This window comes from Amblyomma mixtum, chromosome 9, assembly GCF_055824585.1.
Source record: "Amblyomma mixtum isolate Tamu chromosome 9, ASM5582458v1, whole genome shotgun sequence".
NCBI lineage: Eukaryota > Metazoa > Arthropoda > Arachnida > Ixodida > Ixodidae > Amblyomma > Amblyomma mixtum.
Window position 1 is genome coordinate 64373676 of NC_143020.1, and position 27284 is coordinate 64400959.

General features: G+C 45.5%; 1 protein-coding gene across 1 annotated transcript; it reads left to right on the forward strand.

The window, feature by feature from the left end:
• The first annotated feature begins 88 nt into the window (after positions 1–88).
• Positions 89–27284, forward strand: LOC149329385 (uncharacterized). The gene is made up of 8 exons (XM_089560235.1): positions 89–216; positions 5063–5163; positions 6136–6322; positions 7578–7629; positions 14577–14677; positions 19621–19706; positions 22775–23000; positions 27237–27284. The coding sequence occupies exons 1-8, from the start codon at positions 121–123 to the stop codon at positions 27252–27254; spliced, it is 867 nt and encodes a 288-aa protein (XP_089416361.1). The 5' UTR covers positions 89–120; the 3' UTR covers positions 27255–27284.

Below are 27284 nucleotides of genomic sequence, written 5' to 3' on the forward strand. Positions count from 1 at the left end.
ACCAGTCCTTCGATTCGGTGGCGATAGATCAGGAGACGAAATGCATAGACTGATGAAACTTAGTTATAATTTTTTTTTGTGTTGGCAGGAACGCATTTGTTCGAACATCTCTGAGAAGCAATGTCTGTGTACTCACCCAGCAAGCCCATGCCGAGTCACGTGCTCGCAAAGTTGGTCGAGGTCCGTAAAAACCCAGGAATTCACGTAGAATACCCGGTGAGTAGCAGAAAAAACTTCGAGATCACTGCGGCGACTCGCGTTGGAGCAATGCGAAAGCAAAACGCCCGCGTACTACATCGACGTCCGTGGCTGTTCTGACGTCCATGTACTATATCGACGTCCATGGCTATTTTGACGCCCACACACTATATCGACGTCCATGGCTATGTTGACGTCCATACACTACTACGACGTCCATGGCTTTTTTGACGCCCACACACTATATCGACGTCCATGGCTATGTTGACGTCCACACACTATATCGACGACCGTGGCTATTTTGACGTCCACACACTATATCGACGTCCGTGGCTTTTTTGACGCCCACACACTATATCGACGTCCATGGCTATGTTGACGTCCACACACTATATAGACGTCCGTGGCTATTTTGACGCCCACACACTATATCGACGTCCATGGCTATGTTGATGTCCACACACTATATCGACGTCCATGGCTATGTTGACTTCCACGCACTATATCGACGTCCATGGCTTTTTTGATATAGAGTTTCTTACTATTACCTAGAGGGAAAGCTGGCAAGCCGTCTATGGGAGTTTGCATAGAGGCCCCTCGTGACCACTTCAGCCACCATGGGCGCTCAAAGCATCATGGGGCGGTGAGCTACCGACTGCAGAACTACAACTTTTGGCCAAAAAATAATGCAAAAATAAAGCTGTTCGATAAATACGAATGTCCTAACATTCAATATCCTGTCTGCAAATTGCAACAAACGAGCAGAAAAGCCTTTAAGTGCAAAGTTTGCCCAAAATAAGAGACGACTCGCTCTCCTAACAGTATAAAAACTATTATTTCGTACTCAACAGGCGCGTTTTTAAAAGGAAATATGTTTTAAAAAAATTTAGTTGCTGAAATACTTCAAAAGGTTTTTTTAATAGCATTTTAGAAAAGGGAAACCTTTTATTGGCGTTGTGTGTCGCTATGATTTCACTGCTATGGTTTTTACACACTGCGTTCGCGCGAGTCGTCTGCGCACACACGAACAGCGTTTTCGGAATGAAACGCCTCAGTAGTGCCACTCCGTGTTCCCGAAAAACTACGACTGTCTCACAAAAAGTAGCTCACCGCCCCATGATGCTTTGACCGTCCATGGTGGCTGAAGCGCAGCGCCGCCGGCTTTCCCTCTAGGCAATATAAGCAACTCTATGTTTTTTGACGCCCACACACGATATCGACGTTCATGGCTATGTTGACGCCCACACACTATATCGACGTCCATGGGTATTTTGACCACGACCGGCTTTATTATTCGAGTAATAAAGCCGGTCGTGATTTTGAGGCCCACACACTATATTGACGTCTATGGCTACGTTGACGCCCACACACTATATCGACGTCCATGGCTATTTTGACGTCGAAGTGTATTTTTTTCGCTTTTCGCCCAGAAATAACCCATCACGCCTCATCGACGAGATTTTCCCCACAGCAGCATTTTGTCACACACTATCTCACACAACCACACTTTCACACATTTATCTTTTGAGAATGACATAATCATGCGGACAGAATTGCGGACACTTTCTGCTGACGCGACAGAGCCATATAATGCTCTCGCATTAAAAACGAAACAATACCGCAAGGTCAGAATGGAGTCGGATGAAGAAGGTTGTGAAGTGGGATAAGGGGGCAGGGGGGGGGGGGGGGAAGGGGGGTGGTGCCCAGGTACTGCATATATCCCACCTTTGCCTTTGTTATAGAACGTGTACCTCTTTAGGGCGCATACACCAGGTGTTCCAGCTAACTTTCGCCACGTTTTGAAAATAACGCGTTGCATAATAGGCGGAGAAAACTTAAATCAAATTTTTCACCACTACATTTATAAATGAAAGCAATTTTGCATTTTGTTAAACTGAATAAGTAAATAAATTAAAGAAAATTTAGCCATTGCGTTTCCGGCCAATCTTTTTGGGGCCATATTTTATAGCGTCCGAAGAAACGTCGAACTCATCAATATATGTTTCAATGTGAGCTGCAAACTCTTTTGCGTGTTGAAAAGAAAGCGCGCTAAACATAAAAACAATATCCCACATGACCATGCGTTCGTGAGCCGCGACAGTAGTGCTCCAAACTCCGAATTCGTGAATTTAGCCGCGTTCGATGATACCGCGATTGTGAAGAGGTGACAGAAAGGAAGCGAGCTCTGGCGGCGGAAAGAAGCAACACATGTGACCTGGGCGCTCATTCAGTGCGGAAAACAGCGGCCGCTCTGACTGAAACATTATGTGCGTCCCTCAAAAAAGTGGCCTGTGGCCGTGAAAAGGGGGAGAAAAAAACATTATGGTAAGTAATGTCCGTCTGTGGCCTTCTATGATCGTCTATACAAACCCAGACCGATGCTTATTTCTAGCCATTGAAAAATTTATGCCTCTAGAGCTAAGGCTTCGGAACAATGTAATTGTTTTTCTCTGTTTACAGAAAAACATATGCGCTTGAAACTACAGCCTTAGACGGCCATAGGAAAGATTATACCTATATGGGCCAATTAATTTTGAGACCTAAAAGATGCTAGCAACGTATAGCAAATATAGCAAACCTAAAAATTAACATCCCCACATATGACACACGGCACGCTGAAATATGGTTCATTCCTGTTTCCAGAACAAATTACGGTAATCAAATGACAGCAAGCACCCTGCAACGACTGCTGAATTCGTATTTAGAAGCCGGAATCGACATCTAAACCTTAACACCATCGGAGCTCTTCTCTCTTGTAAAAGCAATCAGTTAAATCATCGCGATACACGTAACCATGTTTTTGTTCTTTTGTGAAAGTGTTCTTTGGTACCCATCTGCCAATATGTAAAGGGGGCCAAGGACCATTCAAGCTGCCAACGAGCAGTTTTTACCTTGGCCTCTTCCATTTCCTTCTAAATGAACACAAATAAATGAAATGAAATGAAAATATAGCCGACCATGCGATATTTTTGCACGGGCTAATCGGAGCACGGCGCTCCGCGTCTGCCGTCTCGGACTGCCGTCTCGCATGTGGCGTCCTTGCTTTGTGATGAATTCCTTAACTTTTGACATAGGTGATTTTTCTCAGACCTGACCTGACGAAACTGCCGACTGGCAGTTAGGAGCGTAGCTTAGTGTTTCGTCCTTCCTTTTGCTGCCGGGAGCCACCGTGCCCTCTAACCTGCGCACTAAACGCTGCCAGTTGGCAGGGGCTACTTTCAGGTTTGCCGCCAGTGCCCACTTTCGTAAATATCTTTCATAGGGGCGAGGATTTCTCTCGTTTTCAGGAGATTTGGATTGCTATAGCCTTACACCTCTGGCCTAAGTTCTATACAAACTCGTAAGCTAATATGACACACTGCGCGGGCACTTACCAAGGAAGCCAACATTCACGGAGACTAAGGAGCATAAGGGAATTTTTCTATCTTTTTGTAGCGAAAGCTACATTGGCCACGAATTTGCAATTTCGCTGTGGCGGTGCTCCGAGGAGGCACAGAGACCGACCTTGAGCCGTTGCCTAGCAACCGCCGCAGCTTGTCGCACTCGCCGCGCCATCTGGCATGACGTCACACAGCGCGCCTCGCCGCGGAGCCGCCGCCGTCGCTTTGTATGACGTCACACCATTTGCGTCGTCGTTGCGCTCGCTTCCGCTCGCTTCGCCCGCTTCCGCTCGCTTCGCCAGCTGTGTCGTCGCATGCCTGGTAACACGTCGGAGGATTGAAAAGGACAGGTCGCGTGCGCCGCAACCACAGCAGAGGCGGCAGTGTGGCAGAGTATACCTCAAGCGCAAAAGGGCGGCGGATGCTGCCAACGTCTCCGCGTCGACATCGGACACTGATTCGGTCGCCTTTCGCTCCGTATAACCCGGCTCAGCCGAGCTGAACCACAGACATTTTTCATGGTGTCGATCAATACGACATTAACAGGGTAGTTGATTTATCGATGGAAGATCATTGATAAGAAAATAGAGAGAGAAACCAACCACATATCGCCGATGGGATCCGAACCCTCGACCACCAAATATCGCGTCCGGTGCTTTACCAACTGAGCTACGCCGGCGGCTGTCCATTCATCTTCTCTCGGGGGTATTTATGATGCTTGCAACCCAACCTTGATTGAAATTGTTCGTCAGCGACTCTTGAGGTAATACAAGACGTACTACGTCCGCCGCAACCCCCCCCCCCCCCCCTTAGGTCCTTTGTTTTCGTGCCTGTGTGCTTCCTTCTTATGTATGTCATAACCAGCCGTCGAGATTCCCACATCCCTGCTCCCAGATTACACATTATGGCAAGCCCAAATGGGGCTTTCCCTTCTGTTTTCGACAAGGAGCCAATGTAAGTATCCGGAGCGGTTGCGTCTACATCACTGACGCACGTCGGGCCCACAACGAAACATCGTGTGCACCCTGGAATGCTTTGCGCAAGAAGGGCTTTAAATGTTCATTTTTTCTTGGTTAGTTTTAACTTTGTTTCGCTTAATCACGCTGTGCGTAAGCATTGTATTAAGAAGAAAAAAGAAGCCATAATTTTAATCACTTTCTTGAGCTACACACAGCAAAGAAAACACTATAGGTGCATCAAATGCGCATCGTAAAGGAGCTTTATATGCACCAGAGTAAATGTGACTTTAAGGAATTGATGCCTGTACACTACTCGACATTTAGAACTTAAACTTTACATCTGTCCCAGAATTCGAGCAAACTCAGTTGCACTTGGCCGTGGAAGGCTCCAAGTCATACACGAATATTTGCTTACATTGGTTAGGGAACTCATGAGTCTTGGATGTGCGGAGAGCCTCACGACAGATCAGTGCCCGGTTTCCTCATACCTCAGTGCCCTCTCTGTTTTCATACCTCTTTTTCTAGTTTGGCCATACTAAGTTTCCTGATAGGAGCCAGGACTTGCTGATTTACCCAACATACACCGGATATACCTTCCGTGTCTTCTTCTACGCGACGGATGCGACGTAAGTGTCCTCAGTGTCAGCGTAAGTGTCCGCAGTGTTTGTCCTCGCTTCTTCTGTCTCGTCTCCGATTATCTTACAGAAATGACTTTCGAGCTTCAGTTGACGCCTTGTTGACGCAGTTGACGCAGAAACTCAGTGGGCACAACATCGACAATGCCTTACAAGGTCAAACCGAACTTTACTGCTTGGTGGCATGGCCCAAGCTATGTTAGTGTGACCCCGTGATCATATGACTATGACCATCGGGTACCTTACCTTGACCTTGACATTTGATTTGAATGGGCACCCCATCGCAATGACCTTCAGCACCTCACAAGGTCAAGCCGAACTTAACTGCGTGGTGGTATGGCCCAAGCTATGGTAGTATGACCAGGTGATCATATGGCTATGACCATCGGTACCTGACCTTGACATTTAATTTGAGCCAGTGGGCACCATATCGACAATGACATTCAGTGCGTCTCAAGGTCAAACCGGACTTAACTGCGTGGTGATATGGCCCAAGCTATGGTAGTGTGACCCCGTGATAGTATTACTATGACCATCGGGTACCTGACCTTGTCCTTGACATTTGATTTGAGCCAGTGGAGACCATTCTTAGGAAAGCTTTCGCTCGTATAGCTAGGTTTAAGCCACGTTGAACCCCAGCCATTTATTCCATGTACAACGGTTGGCGCTAGAGAGCTCTCAAGATGTCGATGCCCATTGTTTTCTCGGTGCTGTGGTCTATACAAATAGTGTGTCCCATTTCCATCCGAAAATCCTTCAAGCCAGTCCATCCCTAGGTGATGAGCAATCAGGCCGTCGTTACTGCGGCTCTTGTTATATGGGCCTCTTTTTCATTGCCGTCTTTTTCATTGCGTTAGCTTGGAAATATCAGTGTGTTAAAAGTGTTTTGTTTGCGTGCTCCACTCCAATAGCCTTAGGTGTCTCACCGGTCTTCCTAATTATATCTTTTTATCGCTCTTACAGGTCACATACACGAGTGGACATTTACTACACAAACAAATGGTACGCTGGTGGTCAAGTAATCAACGGCAAGAGCTTCATCTACCATAATAACAACAATTGGGATGGCAGCAAACTAGAATTGATAGCTGTACCCGCGGGGACTTACTATTCCATGGGATGCCGATATCGAGCTGACAGATATTTAAGTGTAAGCAGATGCCTCTCGGGACGCAGGTCTCGTATGCATTTCCAAGTAACGTGTACCATTTATCTCTGTGAAATTGATTTTATAACACTGGACCGCACACTTCTTAGTGCCTCACACAAGGCACCTAGTGCTCGCTGGATGCAAAATTGTGAGTGGCCTTTATCTAGTCAATTTCAGGAAAATATTCGGCGAGAATTGGGGTTGCCTTCGCAATGGCTGCTTATGCAAATGCAGTGAAATGCCGGACATTTCATTCAGAACACAAAACACACCCTCGCAGTAATTTCTGTTATACTTAGTAAAATAGCAGCAGAGATAAGTTCTATGGCCTTCTAGGAACGATTGAAATATTATCCATAATTTTTTCACAAAAATAGGTAAAAACATCGCGCATGGCTTATGCTGGTTCATGATCCGCTACATAAGGTCTGTGGAGGAGAGTTCGAGAAATCGCACTTGGGATACTCGAAGTATGCAAGGCACTAGGCTTGCTACTAATGCCCCAATTTAAAATTGGTAATGCGAAACCAATGTAAGCGTGCTACCTCTTTAATTTCAGCCAAACAATAAATTGCAGAAATAGTCTGGTGAAAGGGAGCAGGAAGCTACATCTTGGGTGCTTTATAGCTTCCCCAATATTCCTCGAGAGAAAAGTGTACAATAGCTGTACCTTACCGGTGCACACTTATGTAGCAGAAGCGTGGAGGCTAACGAAAAGGGTTCAGCTTAAGTTAAGGACAACGCAGCGTACTATGGAAACAAAAATGATAGGTGTAACGTCAAGAGATCGGAAGAGGGCGGAGTGGGGGAAGGAACAAACGCAGGTTAATGACGTCTTTGTCGAAATTAGGCGGAAGAAATGGGCTTCGGCAGAGCATGTAATGCGAAGGCAAGACACCCGCTGGTCTTAAGGGTAACGGAGTGGATTCCGAGAAGGCAAGCGTAGCAGGGGGTGACAGAGAGGTAAGTGGGCGGATGAGATCAAGAAGTTTGCGGGGATACGGTGGCCGCAGATGTCAAAGGACAGGGCTAATTGGAGAGACATGGGAGAGGCCTTTGCCCAGCACTGGGCGTAGTCAGGCGATGACTTTGATGATAGCTTCTGGGCTGGAGGTTCTTTCTTGCATGTAGGCGGCAAAGGAGGCGGTCAGCGCTTAACAGTCTTGTCTCTCGTTCAGATGCGCATTTGATGGAAGATGAATTCTCTTTAAAAGTGCACCTTGTCACGAGAGCATATCCTACACTCTCATTTCAGGGTGTGTTCAACGACGCGGTGGGAGGCGAGGCCGATATGTCGAAACAACTAAGTAAGTTTATTCCACCTCACGACTGGCAGTAGCGTGCATATACAAGGGAATCCTTCCCTGAAGCTGTACCCTGCGCTCGCGGCAATATTTTGTGTTTTCATTCAGTCGACCATTTGGTCCGCCTTTCTATAATTTGCATTTAACGCCTAGAAATGTTTCGCGCGAGGCGCATAGTTGTGCGCAGGAGAACTCTGGGTAAAACATGGTATGTCTCGGTGGCCAGGTAAGAAATAGCTTTAAATCTGGGCGGAGCATTGCAATGTTTTACATCGGTCCATAATATCGTACAGGTCTGCAAATTGCAGTATTCAGTTTCTAACCTGACTTGGTTGCAGTTTGGCTGCAAGTCTGGCTGCATACAGCAACCACACCTGGTTCTAGTATGTAGCTAGGGGTAGGTAAAAATGAATATTGCCTCAACTGGTATGGTATGGTATGGTATAGTACGGGATGTGAATTTTAACGTACCACACCTGCACATGCGCTACGGGAGAGGCCATAGTGGATGCATTAAAGTAAATGTCGACCACTTGCGTTTCGAGTGCACTGATACGCAGGGCACACGGGCGTCCTTGCAATCTTGAACACTCAATGTACAGCCGCTGTCGTCGGGATCCGGTGTCAAAACCCTGGGCTCACCTTCTGAATATCGGAATCCGTTAAGGGAGCGTGCTGGGTCACATTCTGAATGAGTGGGTCGTTCAAGATATATATGGAAGTGCTGTAGGCAGAACATAGTGCTGATACACATGGTTTACATATATATTTTATTGCTTTGTAGGTAGCGTCTGCTGCAGTTTTTTATATTTAGATATTTATACCATCAAAACAACTAGAGAGAAATTGGAGAATATAAGAACTATTTAATATATGCTTCAAAGATTACGAGGAAGTACACGATTCTATAAAAACCATCGGCATTCAATTCGCAACCAAGTGTATGAAAGGGGCGGGCACAAGACTTGTAGAAAATATCTACAGTAACTACATACTGGCCGTTGTCTTCGGCACGAAAGGAATATAATTGCAGTCACGAAGGGTGAGAGGCAAAAACACAGAAACTGCCAAGTTGCATTCAGCGCACCTGTATAAAGTTTAAGACGGTCGAGAAGAGAAGAACATGGAATGAAAGGTAACGGAGAACAGCTTCGTAATCTCAGATTTGCTGATAACATTGCCGTAATTAGTCACGCAGGGGACGAACAGCAGTGCCTAATTATGTAAACACATAAAGCAGAAAGATAGGTTAAAGGAAAAAAAGTTGGAGGCTTATCAAGGTTAAGCCCAGTGGATGCGAAGCAGCCTTCGTTTTGCATTCTTATTATTAGCGTCCTTAGTGTTTGGAGGCATCTTGACCGCATCACACCCGGCGCAAAGACGCTGGCGCGGTTGCGGGCACAGAGACTGACGCGACGGCGGGCGCGCGCCGCCTCATCCAATGCTGCCACCATAACCATGCCTCATCCCTGGCGTGACGTCACATATCACGTGATGCAGCGATGGTGGCGCCGCCGCCGCGTCGCGCGCGACGGCGCGAACCGAAGCGTGGAGGCCTCCGCCGGGCGACGTCCGACGGCGCGATATGAGGCCCCATCTGCAGCCGGTGTGACGTCATCACGTGACGTCACATCATGTGATCTCACTTCAAGGTCAATGGTGGCCACCGCCGGGCGTCGCGCGAAGGCCCGAAACCTACGTTAATATGCTTCGCATAATATAATTGAAGTAATGTTCAGCAGTCTTGGAACCTAAAACAGTTTACAATATTAAAGTGGTTGTTCGGGCGAGTTGGTATGTCATGAAAAAACTTTTAGCTCTACCTTTTCCTCTCATTAAAATTCCTTTCTCTCTCTTTTTTTAGCGCTTACAAACGAGGACGAACATGAAGAACGAATGTAGCGCACGTGTTTTCTTCTTTATGTCCATCCTCGTTTGCAAGCGCTAAAAGATTTGTCACGAGTTTAGAATAGGATGCGAACCAGTAGGCGCTGTGAGGGAATACTCCTGCCCAGCTGCAGATATGGCGCAGTAGAGCCTTCGGGTCGCGCGCCTGAGCACCGCGGTTCGAATGCCGGTGCCGCCAAATTTTAAGGCGGAAGCCTTTAATGCCTCATCGTTGTAAGCAGGAGTTGTCGACAGAAATGTCACGCTTTTCAATTAATCGAAATGGTCGTGACGTCCAAGTGCGGGAATTTCAAACGGGGCCAATTGTACCTTGGCTAGTAACCATGCAACCAATTAAAGGGATCGTATAGTGATGCTCCAGGTAAGTGGGACTGAGTTTAGTTAATTGCTTAATTACCAAATTAGCCTAATTAACTCTTCTAGTCAGGCCAGATAAATAAATAAAACCGAGTAGGAAATCGGTCCAGTTCGGGAATCGAACCCCAGTCTCCGGAGTGCGAGATGAGCACCCTAACCAATCCGCCATGCTAGCTTTTTTTTTCTTTATTGCCTGGATTTTGCAAAGAAAATTGGACAAAACAAACAATCAATAAAACACAATAAACGCTATGTACATACGACTCGTGGTCAGCCAGCATGAATCTGGCTTCGTCTAATTAAAATTCAGGCAATGTACAGAGCGGCTCTAGTTTTGAGAGCCACTCCGGAGGGTCCGCAGCGGCCCTCTGAATGGCCGGAAACATGTCCATATTTTCGCGAAAGTAAATCCTTGCAGGTCTTGCGTCTCGGTCACAATGGTAGCCTGCCATTCTGGAGCGCCATATACACCATTTTACGAGGAGCGGTCAGGAGAGGGAGAATTACTCTCAAACACGTGCGCTGCGCGACACCCCACTGTTGCCGTCCTCCCCTGGGCTGATAATCCGGCGCGCGGAGCAACGTCCGCGGCTGCTTAGCTACCGGTCAAGCGCGTGTTTGCGTCTGTACAACAAAAGCAGCAATGTTGTACGGAACACCAACGTCATCTGGGCATCATTGTTTTATTGTCGGTTGCGGAAATAGTCGACGAAAGTAGAAAAAAAAACAAACGCCGCCAGTATATACGCGCACCATGTTATGCGAAGGTGTCAGCACGTCTGCGGTGTCCATTTCTTCACCGCTTCCCCGCCGGTCCCGAGTTGCATTGGCAGTGGACGTAGTTGGCGAACAAAAAACACTTGCGCCAACAAAAAGCTTAAACGTTAGCGCACTTTGTGAACGAAATGCAGACAGAAACAAACCCACTGCCTGTGCCTAATATTGGGCGCGGAACGAAGCGCAGCGCCTGGGTTACCAAACTGTACTCGGTGTATAATTTTAAGAGATCAAGTATTTGGACGGCCTTGGCAGAACTCTTTTAATTCAGCAGTACACTATGTGAGGACTTCACAAATTTGGCCACAACTTCGTTTCGCCGCCCCACATGATCGTCAATATCGGGAGGGTGTGGGGATCGCCACCTGAAAAAAATAAACATGTCGTTAGTGCAAAAATACTAATTTAATTTGCACAGCATGGCATAAATAGAAGCGGCGACATGAACTTTTACCCAACTGCAAAGTGAGGAAAAATGCAGCCATGGCAACGTAAGATGAAAAAATACACGGCATGCACAGGACGGTAAACTCTGCCATGCATTGTAATAAATTACTCGACTGAAATCGCATCTAATGCACTGTAAAAAAAAAATCCACACTATGCATAACCGTGCCAGAGATACAAGAAATGCAGCGAATTGAGCAGTGCCCCGACCCGATTGAGGTTGGAATTCCCAACACAGCTGCGGCGATTCTGCCTGTCAGTAAGTGGTAATAGCGTTCCATTAGCGTACCAACCTATTAGATCGTGTAATTGCACATTTTTTGGTATTTGTGCACCAGTGAGTACTGGCGGGAGCGGAGAAGGCGAGAATGCGAATTGCTTTTAGTCAACTGGCTTGTATCGCTCGTAGTACGAACAGCCCTACGCAAGCGGCAGGAGGGGCCGAATTTCAATTTCATCGCGCGTATCTCCGCAAACAAACATTCTAATCATAAGAAGTGGATTCGTTTCGGTCATGTACTCGCTGTTTCCAAAATGTTCAGTTTGTAAACGGGGTACTCTGTCGCAAGCTCAGCATCTAAACTGTCACACTCGCCATGTCCAAGCAGGCAGCGAAAGCGTTCATGAAAAACTGAGCTCCACGAAAAACTAGATATTCATTGCTCTCCGCGATCTTGTGTTTCAACACATTTTGCTTTCGTTTTTCTAACATGCAACACCGTGCCGCATTTGCCCTACAGGCAACCGGCGACAAAAACTACACGCGTGAACTGCGAGTATGGCACTCACCGATGCTGATCGTTCGCTGCGTCGAGGAATGGTCGCTTGCTCCCAGTTGGTTATTGCAGGAGCTAATGGCATAGCCCACACGAGGAAGGACACGAGGCGAGCGCCCACTCAAAATTTCTAGGCTTGGCAGGAATAAAACGGGCGAATGACACTTTCAGAGATCGCACGCTGCTTCGGTTGCAGCCCACGGGCTGCAAGTTATCAGCCCAAGATGGCGTCGGCGGTAGGCGGCGCTCGAGTAAAACAAACATGGCGGCGCCCAGGTATCGAAACTAAAATCATGTATGGGAGAAAACTACATTGCACAAAGCACGGTACAGTTTCTTTCGTTTCACAGTGGACAGAAAGTCATTCGAAATCCGCCATGGCAGCTCGACGGTTTGGAATGAACGAAGGCGTGTCTAGTGAATATGGTGTCTTCGTTCACTCCCATCTTCCTCCCTTCCCGTTACAGCGAGGTTTAGGTGTCCACCGAGATATGCGTGAGAGATGCATTTCCTTTCCTCAAAAACCAGTTTACAGACGAGCAAGGCGTAGAGCCGAACGGGCTATGGCGTTCCGTGGACTCCCTGGCAGCGTTGCAAGACGCCACTCTTAGAGGCGAAGATTAACATCTTAACAACACATCAGTGACACAAGCAGCAACACCGCGCTTAAGGTTTCCGCCTCACCGCACTTTAGGTCAACAAAGTGCCCCCTGAATTTTTCACCGAATAAAGAAATTCTGAATTTCGATTTAATAGAATAAGCAGGCGAATTTTGGGGTTTGATCCCGACCAGAGCCGATAACGCACTCTATCATAAGAAGAAGATTTGGCCACCTTGGTGTCGTACTTGGCGACTACATTTTAAATAAATACAGCAATTAACCCCTGCCCTCAGGCTCCAGCGGCTGCGAGACAAGTGACCCAGGTGGTAGTCAGACCTGTGACGCAGCGGAGGGTGCTAAGAATCTGTGGCTCCGGACAGGCCGCCATTGGAAACAGAACCTGGCTGCGTTTAACGCCGCTATAGCTATGGAAGGGAAGAGAATAGGTGCAGCGTTAAGAGATCGGAAGCGGGAAGAGCGGGGGAGAGAACAAACACGGGTTAACGACATCCTAGTCGAAACCAGGTGGAAGAAATGGGCTTGGGCAGGGCATGTAATGCGAAGGCAAGATAACCGCTGGTCCTTAAGGGTAACAAAGTGGATTCCAAGAGAAGGCAAGCGTAGCAGAGGGCGGCAGAAATTAAGGTGGGTGGATGAGATTAAAAAGGTCGCGGGGACAAGGCGTCCTCCGCTGGCGGAGGATCGGGTTAATTGGTAAGATATGGGAGAGGCCTTTGCCCTGCAGTGCGCGTAGTCACGCTGATGACGAAGATGGTGATGCATGTTTGAAAGCGCAACTATGCCATAATTGCCTATAACTCGCAGCTCTGTGCTTTTACATGGGCGCGAAGTTCACATTGCAAGTCATCATCATTTATTTTCCCTTAAGGACCCCTAGGAGGGGCATTACATAAGGGGGGAGCAAAAAAACGAAATCACAAACAATAGGAACATTTGAAATATGACAGTGAAGAAGGCGAAACAATTGTTAATAGAGCATTGCAAAATGAAAAAAAAGAAACAATCACAGGTACACTGTGGCCATCACGCTATATATAGAGGAGGAAAACGGGAACACTGATTAGCAGACAAAGGTTCAAAGATGTAACATGTGCAGAGGTGGTACTGAAAAGTGCCGGGCATTACTGTAAGTGCGCCAAGGAAAAAGATAAGATAAAAGCAGGGTTTTGAATTTATTTGGATCGTACTCAGTTACAACTGCCTCAGGCAGCTCATTCCACTGTTCAATGGCGGATGGCAGGAAGGATTTTTCAAGGGCATTGGTGGAACCATGTAAACGCTGTAGGCTCAGACTGTTAAAGAGACGACGAGATGTTCTATTGTGCTATTTTTATTCCGGACGCCCACGCAAGATGTGGGTTTCTTGACACGCCGCCTCTTCAGCTGAACGGCAGCATTAAAGCTCTCGCTTTAAAAACACAGACGGCTGAAGAGAATGACGCTGCCATTTGCTGACGCGCATAGCGCAGAGCATTAGTGTTTCACAATAGTTAGCAGCCCTGCCTTCATGTACAGGTGCCGTCAGAAGTAAACAGAAGGCAATATTAACGAAACATTTTAATCATTGCACCCCCCCCCTCCGCCCCAATTCATGCATCCTTGAATATATATGCACACCGTAATTGTGATTGTGTTAATTGCACTGAGTCCCCACAAACAGGTACCATTATACTTTAGATTTAAAGAAATTAATTTTTTCGACAATGTCGCCCTCTATTTACTTTTGATGGTAAGTGCACACTTGATAGCAGAAGACAAAAGACAAAACTCACACCTGCATTGTTGTTGGGTTTGTTACGGCTCGCAGTGTAAATAGGGATCCGTCCCGTTTCTTAGGTAGTGAACAAGGTTTCAATGCGAGACAGTGCTTAACTTTTTGCACGACTCTTAGCTGACGTGAATCAGACTCGAATAAATTTCACACACCTGGCCGCTTGAAACCGAACTGCCGGTTTTACATTGAACGTTCCTTGGAACCTAGGTGTTCTTTGTTGTTTAGTCTTTTCCTTGTTACCTGTACAGTCTTACGACACCGTTCCCGCACTGTGTTCCGTTTTTATAGAGGGATACAATTACTATATGAATATTACTGCTGGGAAACATGTCGTGTTGTCCATTCATGTAAGCGACGAACTTCACCAGCATTTTCCGAGTGACGGCTTGGTAAGTAAAGAACTTTACGAATAATGCGTTTAGGTATACAGGGTGTTTCACCTAATTCTTTATGCGTTTTTTAAATATAGGCTTTTGAATTAGACGAGCGCTTTTTTCGCCATAACATTGTCAGCGTTGTAATACATCATAATGCAGCAAGACGTGCTGACTAGTGGACTGGATAACTAATACTGTATAGTTAACTTTTAACTATTACTGATAGACTCCTTATTTACTGAGAGGCGTGTAGCCCACAATAAGTAATATCCATACCAGTGTTTAGAATTTCTAAATCTCATTTGCCTTTGGCGCTGTGGCCCAACAAATTTTGGCAACATCACGCTAAAATGCACGCACTTTCGAGAAGCTTGCAGGCAGAGCAGCCTCTCCAGTGCACACAACTCATTGAAATAGCCAATATTTCTCGGGCTACAGCGCCGTGGGTAACCACGTTTTCGAAATTCTAAAAACCTATATGGGTATTAATTACGGTGGGCCTCACGACTCTCAATAATTAAGGAGTCTAATAGTAAGAGTTAAAAGTTAACTATTCAGTATTGATTAACCATCCTGCTAGTCAGTACGCCTTAGCTTTTTTCTGATGTACTACATCACTAACAATGGTGTGCCGGAAAAAAGCGCTCTGCTAACTCAGAAAGCCTATTTTTAAAAATTGTGTAAAGTCTCAGGGGAAACACCCTGTATATAAGCAGTGCGATTAAACTCTTTTCTTTACCACAGAGCTTGGCTCCACATGCGCGAAATGTCGGCGAATAGTGAGGAGGAAAAAGGGCAAGGCTTGAGGTGACCTAATATAGGTCCCTATCTATTCTTTAGCGGTGATTGGTAATCCTTGAATGGTAAAACGGCCAGTGACCATTTTACAGGCGTAAATGTTTTGCCGCATGCTCGGAGAATTGCAATTATTTTAGGCGCTAAACATCTTAGGCATGTGACTTCCTTATGCGTTTACATAAACACTACTAGGAGCGCATTTCGTTAGGGAGCTGCCTTGCACAGGCTGCATAAAAGGTTGCAGCGCTATTCTCTGCGCTGTTCTGCGCTATATTTAGTTGAAACGCGAGACCATTAGGAGGCTCCTCAATTAACTTGAATTTGAGAGTACAATAAGCACGCGATGGCTAACCCTTACAAAAACATTTTGAGACAGTCTATAGAGAGTCCATAGACTTCTGTCTATAAAGTCTTTATAGCCAAATTCTAGAGAACTGTCTATAGGAAATACAAATGCTATAGGAAGTCTATAGATAATCTATAGATTTATGGCGATACACTTTTCATAGACTTTTGCCTACAGACAGTACATAGACTGTTAATAAACAAAAATAAAAATTTATAGGAAGGCAATAAAGTCTATAAGAAGTCTATAGACTGTCCATAGACCATTTTTATAAGGAAAGTGCTCTACTGCTTCTTGGCAATAGGGCGGCGTTCCGTACGCCGAGCTTCGCATTCAGACGAACGTTTCAGCTAACGTTGCTAACGAAATTGTTCCGTTTGCTGCGTTCTTGAAACCAAGGTGAAGCTTCATGTGGGCATCGCGGATGCTTATTTTACCCATTCCATGTACAGCCCTTAGAAAGGATACTGTATCATATCCACTATCTAATCTACTCTACTCTGAAACTGTCTGCCTGCCTCTTGCAGTTACCACTACATTTGCAGAGTTCCATCTGTTGGCCTTAAAGGGACACTGAGGAGAAATTAAAGTTGGCTTGTATCGACAGAATACCAGCTCCTGATTACAAAAATGCCACTCATACTTACAACAAAGCTCTTGTAACATAGAAAAGAGCAAGAACCAAAATACTGGTATCGCCGCCACAGGCCAAACTCGCAAGTACAAGCGTGATGGACGTCATAGGACAAAACAGTGTTGCTAGAACCAATCGTTCTAGCAACGCTGGGACACAAGAAGCCAGGAATCACTGAGGCGCAGCCAATGCACGCGTAAATCTCCTTGACGTCGCCAGATGGCGACACGTACCCGGCAGCTACGCCCGCGCCTGCAGCATCGGGACCAATCAGCGCTTGCTCACCGGCGGTAGACGGGCTCCGTGTATTCAGCTAACGGTAACAAGGTACACGGTATGCTAAAGGTGTCTATTTGCGAGAACTTCGTTGACGACTTCGAGAACGGGATCCATGGTAACACTGGCAAAACGCCGGTGCAAACGTAAACGAAGCGACGGTAGCGACGGCCGCAATAGCCGATAAATGCCTTCAACGTGCGGCCAGTGGTAGCTTTCGTTTCGGCTGCTGCTATGCCGCTCTGCTGGCAGCCAGAAATCACGGAGTCTGCGTTACGTCATGTGCAGGTCATGTTTCACGTTACTTAGTCCTGTGTCGTCATAAGAGAATTCCAAGTGGCAACAAAGCCATGAAATGCCGAACTATCAGATTTTGCTATAAAAAATATTAATAGAGCTCTCCTCACTGTCCCTTTAATAAAGATTGCGCTCTTCCAACCTTCTTCCTCCCTGAGCAAGGAAGTTGGTGTACGAGACAGCAACTTCTCACTTTTCTCATTTAAGTGCGTAATTGTTAGTTCGACAGTACAAGAAATACTTTTTTGGTTTTAATGCGGCAACATTACAAGCCTAATTAGGGAAAAATGCGTCGTCAGTTGCATAAGTTCCAACACCGGATGCGACGTCACCGGACCGGAAGGGACAAGTATAAGTTTCCATGTATCTTGGTTGCGCCGGTGTCGCAAACTATGGGCACCTTCTGGGAAACATCTGACCACCAGCTGGATGCCCCGAATATATGTCTGGTCGTGTGCAGACAGACATGTAGTGGTCGTTAAACACAGCCTTGAAATAACCACACAAAACTCCATGTAAAGGCATCAACAGCTTCGAATACTATCTCATCGCCAACACATAACGTATTTAGATGGGCGGGTGAATTTTTGTGCTAGCAATAGGAACAGAAATTCCACTACACCTACGCTTATAGCTTGAAGTCTCATACCCAACAATTCTGAACAAAAGAATCTTCGAACGGGAAAGAGTTTATGAACGCAATTTTTCATATATCGAAAGATTTCGCAATAACAACATATCCGCCTATCTTCCGTTGGCAGGCTTGCATTTTTTTTTGCTTTAAGGTTTTTAAAATCGTCCAAAGCGTTCGCCATTGGCTTTTTATGGCAGTCTTAAGTGCTCGATGCGAGCGATGGAAAAACTTTAAAAGAAAGGTTTTGCTACACATCGGAAGAATGTGGACGATTACCTTCAATGTTCCAGTAACAGGACCTTACAATTTTTTAATATTAAAACTTTTATATATATAAAACTTTATATATAAAACGTTTTATCGAAGAACGTTGGACATGACATAACGTAAAGTTAGGGCGCGTATACACATAAGAGGAGCCATCAAGCACAGCGAAAGTGCATTGCCCGCCTCGGTCTCTACAGCATGTGCTGGCTTAAGAGAATGCGCAGCATTTGAAGCATGAAGTCTTTCCATTGTTCCGTTAAAATTGGTCTCCGCCTTCACTGTTTCATTATATCATTACAATCTGTCACAAGGGCACGTCCATTAGTATAGAAATATGTGCTCCACGCATTTCCAAAGAGGTTTCACCTGCGCTAGAAAACGGCCCCGTATGCGAGAACACTTTCTAACTTCAACGATTCACCTAAATGTTCGACCCCTCCTCCTCAAACTTATTTTATTCCTTCTCTTTCCAGCAATGTTTTGCCCTAACAAACCATGGGCTCATCTCGGTGGTTTGCTTAACTACAGTCCACTTTACGAAACTTTACTACACTGCTCAAATGCTGCGTCACTCTAATTATGTTGTGCTAAACTCCAGTGGTCGCGTATTTTGTTTATACTCTAATGTTCACCCGTATAGCCACGACGTGCCTAACTATGCAAATCACTATGCACCTCTCTGAAGAATTCGTCTGTATCGTCGTGATGAATTTCTTGAAAACACACTTGAAATTCTCACTTGCGAAACAATCCCTAAAAGAAATTAGAAGCCCCCCCCCCCCCCCCCCCCCCCCCGATCTTACGTTACGCGAAGTTTTTGCTGGGTAGATCCAAGATGCATAGACGGGCACGCTCGGCCAGTGTTCTTGGACGTCTAATCGCCAGTTTCTAGCACAAATTTAGGAGCGGGGAAATATTTAGTTCTTTTCCTCTGGGTACAGCTTCCGATTTCGGTGTGCCTCACCTTCGATGCCTCACAAGGTCAAACCGAACTTAACTTCGTGATGGTATGGCCCAAGCTATAATAGTAGTGTGACCACGTAATCATGACTATGACCATTGGGTACCTGACCTTGACCCCTGATCTTGACTTTTGACCTCGACTTCTGACCTTGGCCCTTGACCTTGACATTTGGTGTGAGTCAGTGGGCACCACATTGACAATGACCTTCAATGCCTCACAAGGTCAAACCGAACTTAACTGCCTGGAAGTATGGCCCAAGCTATGGTAGTATGAACACGTGATAATGGCTGCCACCATTGAGTACCTGACCTGGCAAAGCGTTGCTGGTCCGGGCACCCTCTCTCTTTCTTTCATGTTTTTTTACCTTTTCTGAGAGGAGCAATAGAACGGTACCTGACCCTGACCCTCGACCTTGACACCTGGCCTCGAACTTCACATTTGATTTCAGACAGTGGAGACCATGCTTAACAGAGCTTTCGCTCGTGTAACTAGGTTGTTGTTATTAGCCTTGACATTTGACCTTGACCCTTGACACCTGACCTAGATTTTAACATTTGATTAGAGACAGTATAGATCATGCTCAACAGAGCTTTCGCTCGTATAACTGGGTTCAAGCCACGTTGAACTTCAGCAATTTTTTTGCAAAGAAGAGAAACGTATAACCAGGAATCCTATAATTTCTTCTTATCACACCAGCACAGGGAAGCCGAAGTGCGCTCTCGTCTGTTGTTTTGTGCAGGGCAACCACGTCAAATATCCTGGTATGAAAGCTGAAATCGGCTCCACATACACAGCAATATGTGTGTTTACGGGTTCATCCAAAACGTGAGTACATCTTGAATGTTTTGAGACAAATAGGTTAGCGCACCTGAGAATAAAGGCACTACTGTGATTACAGCTACATACTTCGGACAGCAGCACGAACAGCCTTTGCGATTTACTTCGCCTTTTCCTCGGGCTCTACCATACACATTGACCAGTACCATAACCAGTTGTTCGAGTCAGGTTTAAAACGGGACAGATGCTCCCTATCTACACTCTTCACGAGAACAAGAAGCCGGAGTTATGTCTGCGTTGTATAATGCATGCTATATTCTAAAAAGCCAGCCCTCTTTTCGCTCTCTCTCTGTTGTCGTTCGTTCTTTAACGTTATACGCACTGCCACATAAGCTTATAAAACGCCAACAATATTGCCACGTATCATTGTAGTGTTTGTTCGTTCACGCTCAATGCAGCAGGAAAGGGTCGTTATCACTTTTGTTCGTGGCGCGGGAAGCGACCAGACTAATCTCGATTGTTCGCAGCCATGAAAGGCTGCATCTAGGTTTTTCCAGATAACAGGTCAAGATCATCTACGGTAATCTGGAAAAACCTAGATGCAGCCTTTCATGGCTGCGAACAATCGAGATTAGTCTGGTCGCTTCCCGCGCCACGAACAAAAGTGATAACGACCCTTTCCTGCTGCATTGAGCGTGAACGAACAAACACTACAATGATACGTGGCAATATTCAATATTCAAATATCGCGCTCACTTCCCCCAAGAGGTCAAAAGGTGTCGCTTTATAGAATCTTGCCTATGATTACAAAATTTTTGTTGACACGCGTGCGTAATTTTGTTGCGGGGCACCACAGCTTTTCTCAATTGATCCGTAATTTAAGACGGCTCGGAATTTTTCTTGCTGCGCACGGCGTCCATGAAATAAATTCACATAATTTCTCATGTTAAGAGGGCGGGGGGTTGTGGCATCAGAGAGACGGAGCTTGTATATATGGGAGGCACTTCTTGACAGTCCTGGCACCAGCTGAGCATTTTACGTGGAGAAATGTCACAAGATCGCGGAAAGTTGTGACCTGCGTTGCAAAGAACGCTCTTGATGACATTCTCTCGGTACTAAATGAGGTACCGAGTTCCTTTATTTCACTGTTATTGACCATGGGCGTATTTTCGGCTCCGACGCCCAGATCTTGCCTCACCAGTTATCTGCGTCTCCCCAGGTCGCCTGGCTCCAAGTGGCGGAATGCCGCCTCCGGCGACGCCAGAAGCCTAGACGCTAGAAAGCGCTGAAGGCCTAGAAACGCTGTATTGTAATCGGGCTTTTAGACATGCAGAATTGGAAGACAGTGGCAGAGTAGCTTGACTAGGCCCCGGGCCTAGTCAAGCTACTCTGAAGTAGCTTTTTGCCCAGGGGCCTGTTTCTTTTTTAGAGAAATAAAGAATATGTGTATGTATGTATGCATGTATGTGTGCGTATGTATGTATGTATGTATGTATGTATGTATGTATGTATGTATGTATGTATGTATGTATGTATGTATGTATGTATGTATGTATGTATGTATGTATGTATGTATGTATGTATGTATGTATGTATGTATGTATGTATGTATATTGCGTAAGAATATTGCTTACGACCTGTCCATTGGTAATGACATTGATATTTTTAGAAGACTAAAGCTTCCAAGTTTTAACTCTTTATTAACAGAAACTATTGTGCTAAAACACTTCTGGTACAGTCAGTTCACCGTTCCATATGTCCCTGCTCGGGATTTAAGACCAAAATACCGCTACTGCATTCCTCGCTCCTCAACCCGGTACGGTAAGCGCACACGTCATTACTATGTACCTGCCTGTTTCAATAGCTTGCCTCCTACTGTACTCCGCATGAAAACTAAATACACCCTGAAAAAAACTTTGCGGTATGTCTCCGTGTTGCTTCCTGCCCCGTAGTTATTTCAGCTATTTACTGTATTAATTTCAAATCACTGTAATCTTTCTTGATGTTGTAATAGTTATATATTTGTTTCATTCTGTTTGGTGACCATTTTCTTTTTTTGCAAAGTTCATTGCAACGTCTCTATTTTCCTTTGTTTTGCCAATGTTAGCTGTCTGCCAGGCGCTGCCACTCAAGCCCTTTGAGGCTTTGGTAGGCCTGATTTATGTTGTCTGGCAATTGACGTGAATAAAAGTTCTATCTATCTATCTATCTATCTATCTATCTATCTATCTATCTATCTATCTATCTATCTATCTATCTATGTGTGTGTGTGTATGTATGTATGTATGTATGTATGTATGTATGTATGTATGTATGTATGTATGTATGTATGTGTGTGTATGTATGTGTGTATGTATGTATGTATGTATGTATGTATGTATGTATGTATGTATGTATGTATGTATGTATGTATGTATGTATGTATGTATGTATGTATGTATGTATGTGTGTGTGTGTGTGTATGTATGTATGTATGTATGTATGTGTGTGTGTATGTATGTATGTATGTATGTATGTGTGTGTGTATGTATGTGTGTATGTATGTATGTATGTATGTATGTATGTATGTATGTATGTATGTATGTATGTATGTATGTATGTATGTATGTATGTATGTATGTGTGTATGTATGTATGTGTGTATGTATGTATGTATGTATGTATGTATGTATGTATGTATGTATGTATGTATGTATGTATGTATGTATGTATGTATGTATGTATGTATGTATGTATGTATGTATGTATGTGTGTGTGTATGTATGTATGTATGTATGTATGTATGCATGCATGTATGCATGCATGTATGCATGCATGTATGCATGCATGCATGTATGTGTTTGTATGTATGTATGTATGTATGTATGTATGTATGTATGTATGTATGTATGTATGTATGTATTGCTTTGCTGTAACATAAAGAACAATGTTCCCCCAGCAGCACAGTTGTTCGGCCCAATATTGGAAATGTATTGGCAAAGGCCGGTCCTATATAGGACCAGGACCAGAGCCAATTGGGCCAATTACTTATTGGGCCAATATTGGGCCAATTACTTGTGCTGCCTGGGTCTTGTCGCGGAACACTGATACATCTGCGTTGTTTTATTCTCCTTTCAGCGTTAAAGTTAAGATCTTCCAAGATAACGCCAGCCCAGTCGCTACTTTCACAAACGTCTCGCTGAAGAAAAACGAGGTGTTCACAGTGTACATACGAAATCATCCAGAACATTGGCTTGTGCACACGAGTTTCAATTCGAAGCCACAAGTTTTGAAAGGGAGCAAGTACCGAGACAGCATAGACGCCATACTTGAGGAAGGCGGCCACATTAAACGAGTGACTTACGTAAGTCGACCCCCTTGGCATAAATAAGTAAACACACAGCCTCTGCGGTAGGGTACGTGGATGGTGGCTCATCTCATCCCGGTGGGCACTGAAACTCCCTTGGACGTCCTGGGGACGTCTGAGGCGTCCTGAGGACGTCCAGTGAAGTTTCAGTGCTCATTGGGATGGGCCTCTGGGAAGCGGAGGCCTTCTGAAGAGTGGATACGGGGGGGGGGGGGGGGTTGTTGGCACCTCATTAGGGTAGAAGTGGATGGAGGGTGGAAGATAGAGGTGTGCGGGACGTACAGTCTTTGTCAAAAGTAACCAGGCTGCTGCATGATTTGCTTTCGTATAGTAAAGCTATTATGCCAACCCTCAAGCTCTAAATCTCTGTATGGTAAGGAGGACCCCTGTTATCACCTTTGAAGAAGTTTTTGATCTTTAGGGAAGCCATGAAGGCTGTACTATACGAATGAGAAGCAAACCATGCAGCCTGGTTACTTTTAACAAATACTGTACGTGGAACGGTACTGATGCGAATTCGCACGCCCAGGGCTCGCACAACGAACCCACCATTTTGGGGTAAGGTCACAGCCTTATTGGTAACGCAGCCGCCGCGGTGGCTCAGTGGCTATGGTGCTCGGCTGCTGACCCAAAAGACGCGGGTTCGATCCCGGCCGCGGCGGCTAGAATTTCTTTGGAGGAGAAATTCTAGAGGACCGTGTACTGTGCGATGTCAGTGCACGTTAAAGAACCCCAGGTGGTCGAAATTTCCGGAGCCCTTCACTACGGCGTCTCTCATAGCCTTTGTCGCTTTGGGACGTTAAACCCCACAAAACCAAACCTATTGGTAACGCAAGAAAACATTCCTCGCGGCCTTCGTCATTGCACAATATGCGTCAGCCCTCATGTTGCTGAGTCTGCATGTGTAACGGCGTTCGTGAGTGCACTTGGGGTCTGTGTGGGCATGGAATTCCTTTTGATGCCGGCGTAACTGTATAGCAGGCGGCTGTGCGCTGGTGTGGATTGTGTCGCGCTCTTATGCTCTCTTGTATCACGCTCGAAGAAGCTTGTTGATTCTTGTGCATATATGCATTTTTTCTTCTTTATTTTCCCTCCTTGTAATGACCCTCAAATGAGGGTAGACAGTATTCGTAAATAAATAAATAAAATAAACAAATTATTTCCTCAGAAGTAGATGGAACTTAGGAATACCATCGTGCCTATGCATGTCCTCCTCGTTAACCCATAACTCGACGGTGCGTATTCGATGCAAGTGCTTCATTTTTTTCCCTCCTTCATGTTCACGTCTGCATCTCTGTTTAACTTCATGTGCAAGAAAGGAAAGGTTCATTTACTGTTCTTCTACTTCGTCATGAAATTAATCAAATATTCAGGAATAAAACGGTACTGGGCTAAGATTTACATTAAGTACCGGGCTAAAAATATTTTTGCAATGAAAATAGGTTGGTTTGGTTTGTTGATGGGGTTTAACGTCCCACAGCGACTCAGGTTATAAGGGACGCCGTAGTGGAGGGCTCCGGAAATTCCGAGCACCCGGGGTTCTTTAACGTGCATTGACATCGCACAGTACACGGGCCTCTATAATTTCGCCTCCGCAGAAATATCGAAAAACAGTGAAGCATCCACCAGAACTGGCCACAGTGCACAGATTGTTCTTAAAGCTCTGACGTGAAACCCGTAGTGATTTAAATCTCGGTGAAACCAATAGGCGCCAGGATGAATCTGATCGACGCACTCAACAGCCTACTGGAAAGTCGGTATGCTAACGACAGAATTTACTTCAAAATTCTTAGTCTTCGGTGGTCCTTGCGTTAAAACCTCAGTGCAGTCATCTCCTAAAGACGATAGTCTAAAGGGCTGCATAAGTTTTGAAGGTGCCGTAATGACGAATGCAGGGATATTTTTGCGATGTTGGAGGCTCAGGCATGTTTCAAGGTAACCGAAACTGGTGAACAGCATGATCTTAGCAGCGATGGTGGTCTGAAGCCCACTGAAACAACGGAAATCGATACTTAAGAACAGTCTGCGGTTCTCTGATCGCAGGATGCGAGTCCGAGATCAAGAATGTGTCGTAAAAGATTATGTGAACAACAGCTGTGCGTACCTACTCGAGGATGATACCCGCTGGCTCGGCCATTTCCGAGCAGGGCAGGCAAAAAGGTGCACCTAGAGTAGCCAAGGTGGAGTCTTTTTATATCGCCTTCTAGCGCGATTACGATTTTAACCCCCACAACGAAAACATTATATTTCAAAAATGGTGCCTAAATGCTTATTTAGTACCAGTGCACCCATCTTTCAGCAAACCAAAAAAAAAAATCTTTGGACGAGCCGTGCTCAACTTAAATTGGTCACAGGATGCCAGAAAGCACATGACAAGCTGGGCTCCTCATGAATTAGAAATCACATTATATAGAAATCATATTATATATAGAAATCACATTATATAAATCACAGTCACGTGCATTATGACGTGCCTGGCTCGTCGAAGACCGCTAAGGGGTCAAAGAAAATAGCTTGCGCACGCCATTTCCGTGTCAAAGAACCGCAAGGTAGCAAACTTTACTGTCGCGGAGAGGTCGATTTGAGAAAAAATAGATTAATTCTACAAATGACGGAGGATATTCGAGGCGCTACTCAGATGCGAGCAGACTTCAGCTCAGGCTTCTTGAAAGCTGCGACACATTATACCGTATACACTTGATTAAGAGTCGCGGTCTGGTCTTGTATAGACCACTCCCACAGGCTTGGGAGCCGATTATATGGATAAGAAAAGGTTTGGTTTGGTTTAGGTTTATGGGGTTTAACGTCCCAAAGCGACTAAGGCTATGAGAGACGCCGTAGTGGAGGGCTCCGGAAATTTCGACCTCCTGGGATTCTTTAACGTGCACTGACATCGCACAGCACACGGGCCTCTATAAGTTCTCCTCCAAAGAAATTCAGCCGCCACGGCCGGGATCGAACCCGCGTCTTTCGGGTCAGCAGCCGAGCACCATAACCACTGAGCCACCGCGGCGGCGGATAAGAAAAGTCTGGAAAGAGCACCTGCGTTTAATATGACTGCTCGGCACGCTCTCCGTGGAGCTTACAGATTACAGCTTCCAGCTGCTATCAAGGCGAAAGCCTTTAATGGCTCATTCTCCCATCCGTCCGTCTGGCGTTACATCCAGCGCCTGGGGTGACGTCATCTTCGTCGACAGGTGGAGCTGTCGGCGCGGCTGCGTCTAGCGCTGCTCCGTCGTCAGTCGGTGTGCTGCAGCTAGTGGAGGAGGATGGCTCCCAAGCGGTGCAGCCGTAACAAGCATCGGCAGTCATTGGCAGTCAAAGTAGCGCGACAAAGGCATTCGCCTAGCGCACTTCAGGCTGCCAAAGTGCCCCTATAGTTTTTTATCATCTTACTGCGGCAATTACTATGATCTTTGAGCATGCTTTGCTGTGCTCCTGTGCGACATTTAAAGAACAGTTCAGACACCTGTATCAAGCATGGATGGCAACAGCTCACCAAAGTGACGCCGACAGGACGGATAAGACAGCCGTCATTTCAGCTCGCCGGCTCGTATAACTGGAAATCCTGACGTGTGAAGTCCCCGAACATTGTCCTTAACAGTCATGTATAAAAGATTAATGCAAAACATTAGGTATAAATGTTTTACATAACACTTCTCACTTCACATGTTTAAAGTGGTGAGCGTTCTCTAATAAACGGTGTGTCGTACAACGCTTCGTTAATTATGGTCGCTAGAACGGTGGGAATTCAACCCCTTCCACACTCAAATGCAGTTTCAGTAACAAATGTGGCGTCCATACAAAGCATCGTCAATTTAACATGTAGTGCTTAACTGTGTTTGTCCGTAATGCTATTACGTAGACCTTCGTGAAGGCGCTTTTTCTTATTTCTTCTGAAAAACTAGCAGACAACTTAATTGGAAGCCACCGGCATCTTCGACACACATTCTAAACATGCATACGCATATATGGGAGTAAACGTGGAGTAACCTGTACTCAGCGCATAATCGTTGATAAAATGGAGTGATTTGGATTACAGCTTACTCCTTCATGCTTAGATTGTACCTCAAACATTCCTTTAACTATATCATTTGAAGCGATTTGTCACTTTCTGGCTTATACCACTGAATTCAAATGCTGCGAGCTGTGCCTTCTGTCTTAATCGTAGATATATACCTGCGAAAAAAAAAAACATTTATATGTACTAATGCGTTTCTTTTGCTTTTTCAGAAAATGATGCTACACTAAAATCATGCGGCTAACAAGGTAGACGAATTC

Bases quoted from the DNA above. Each gene is read 5' to 3' on its own strand.
- LOC149329385 (XM_089560235.1), top strand. From the start codon at position 121: ATGTCTGTGTACTCACCCAGCAAGCCCATGCCGAGTCACGTGCTCGCA. The intron at 7,630-14,576 runs GTAAGTTTATTC...CCGTTTTTATAG, and splicing joins CGATATGTCGAAACAACTAA to AGGGATACAATTACTATATG. The intron at 19,707-22,774 runs GTGAGTACATCT...TTCTCCTTTCAG, and splicing joins TTTACGGGTTCATCCAAAAC to CGTTAAAGTTAAGATCTTCC.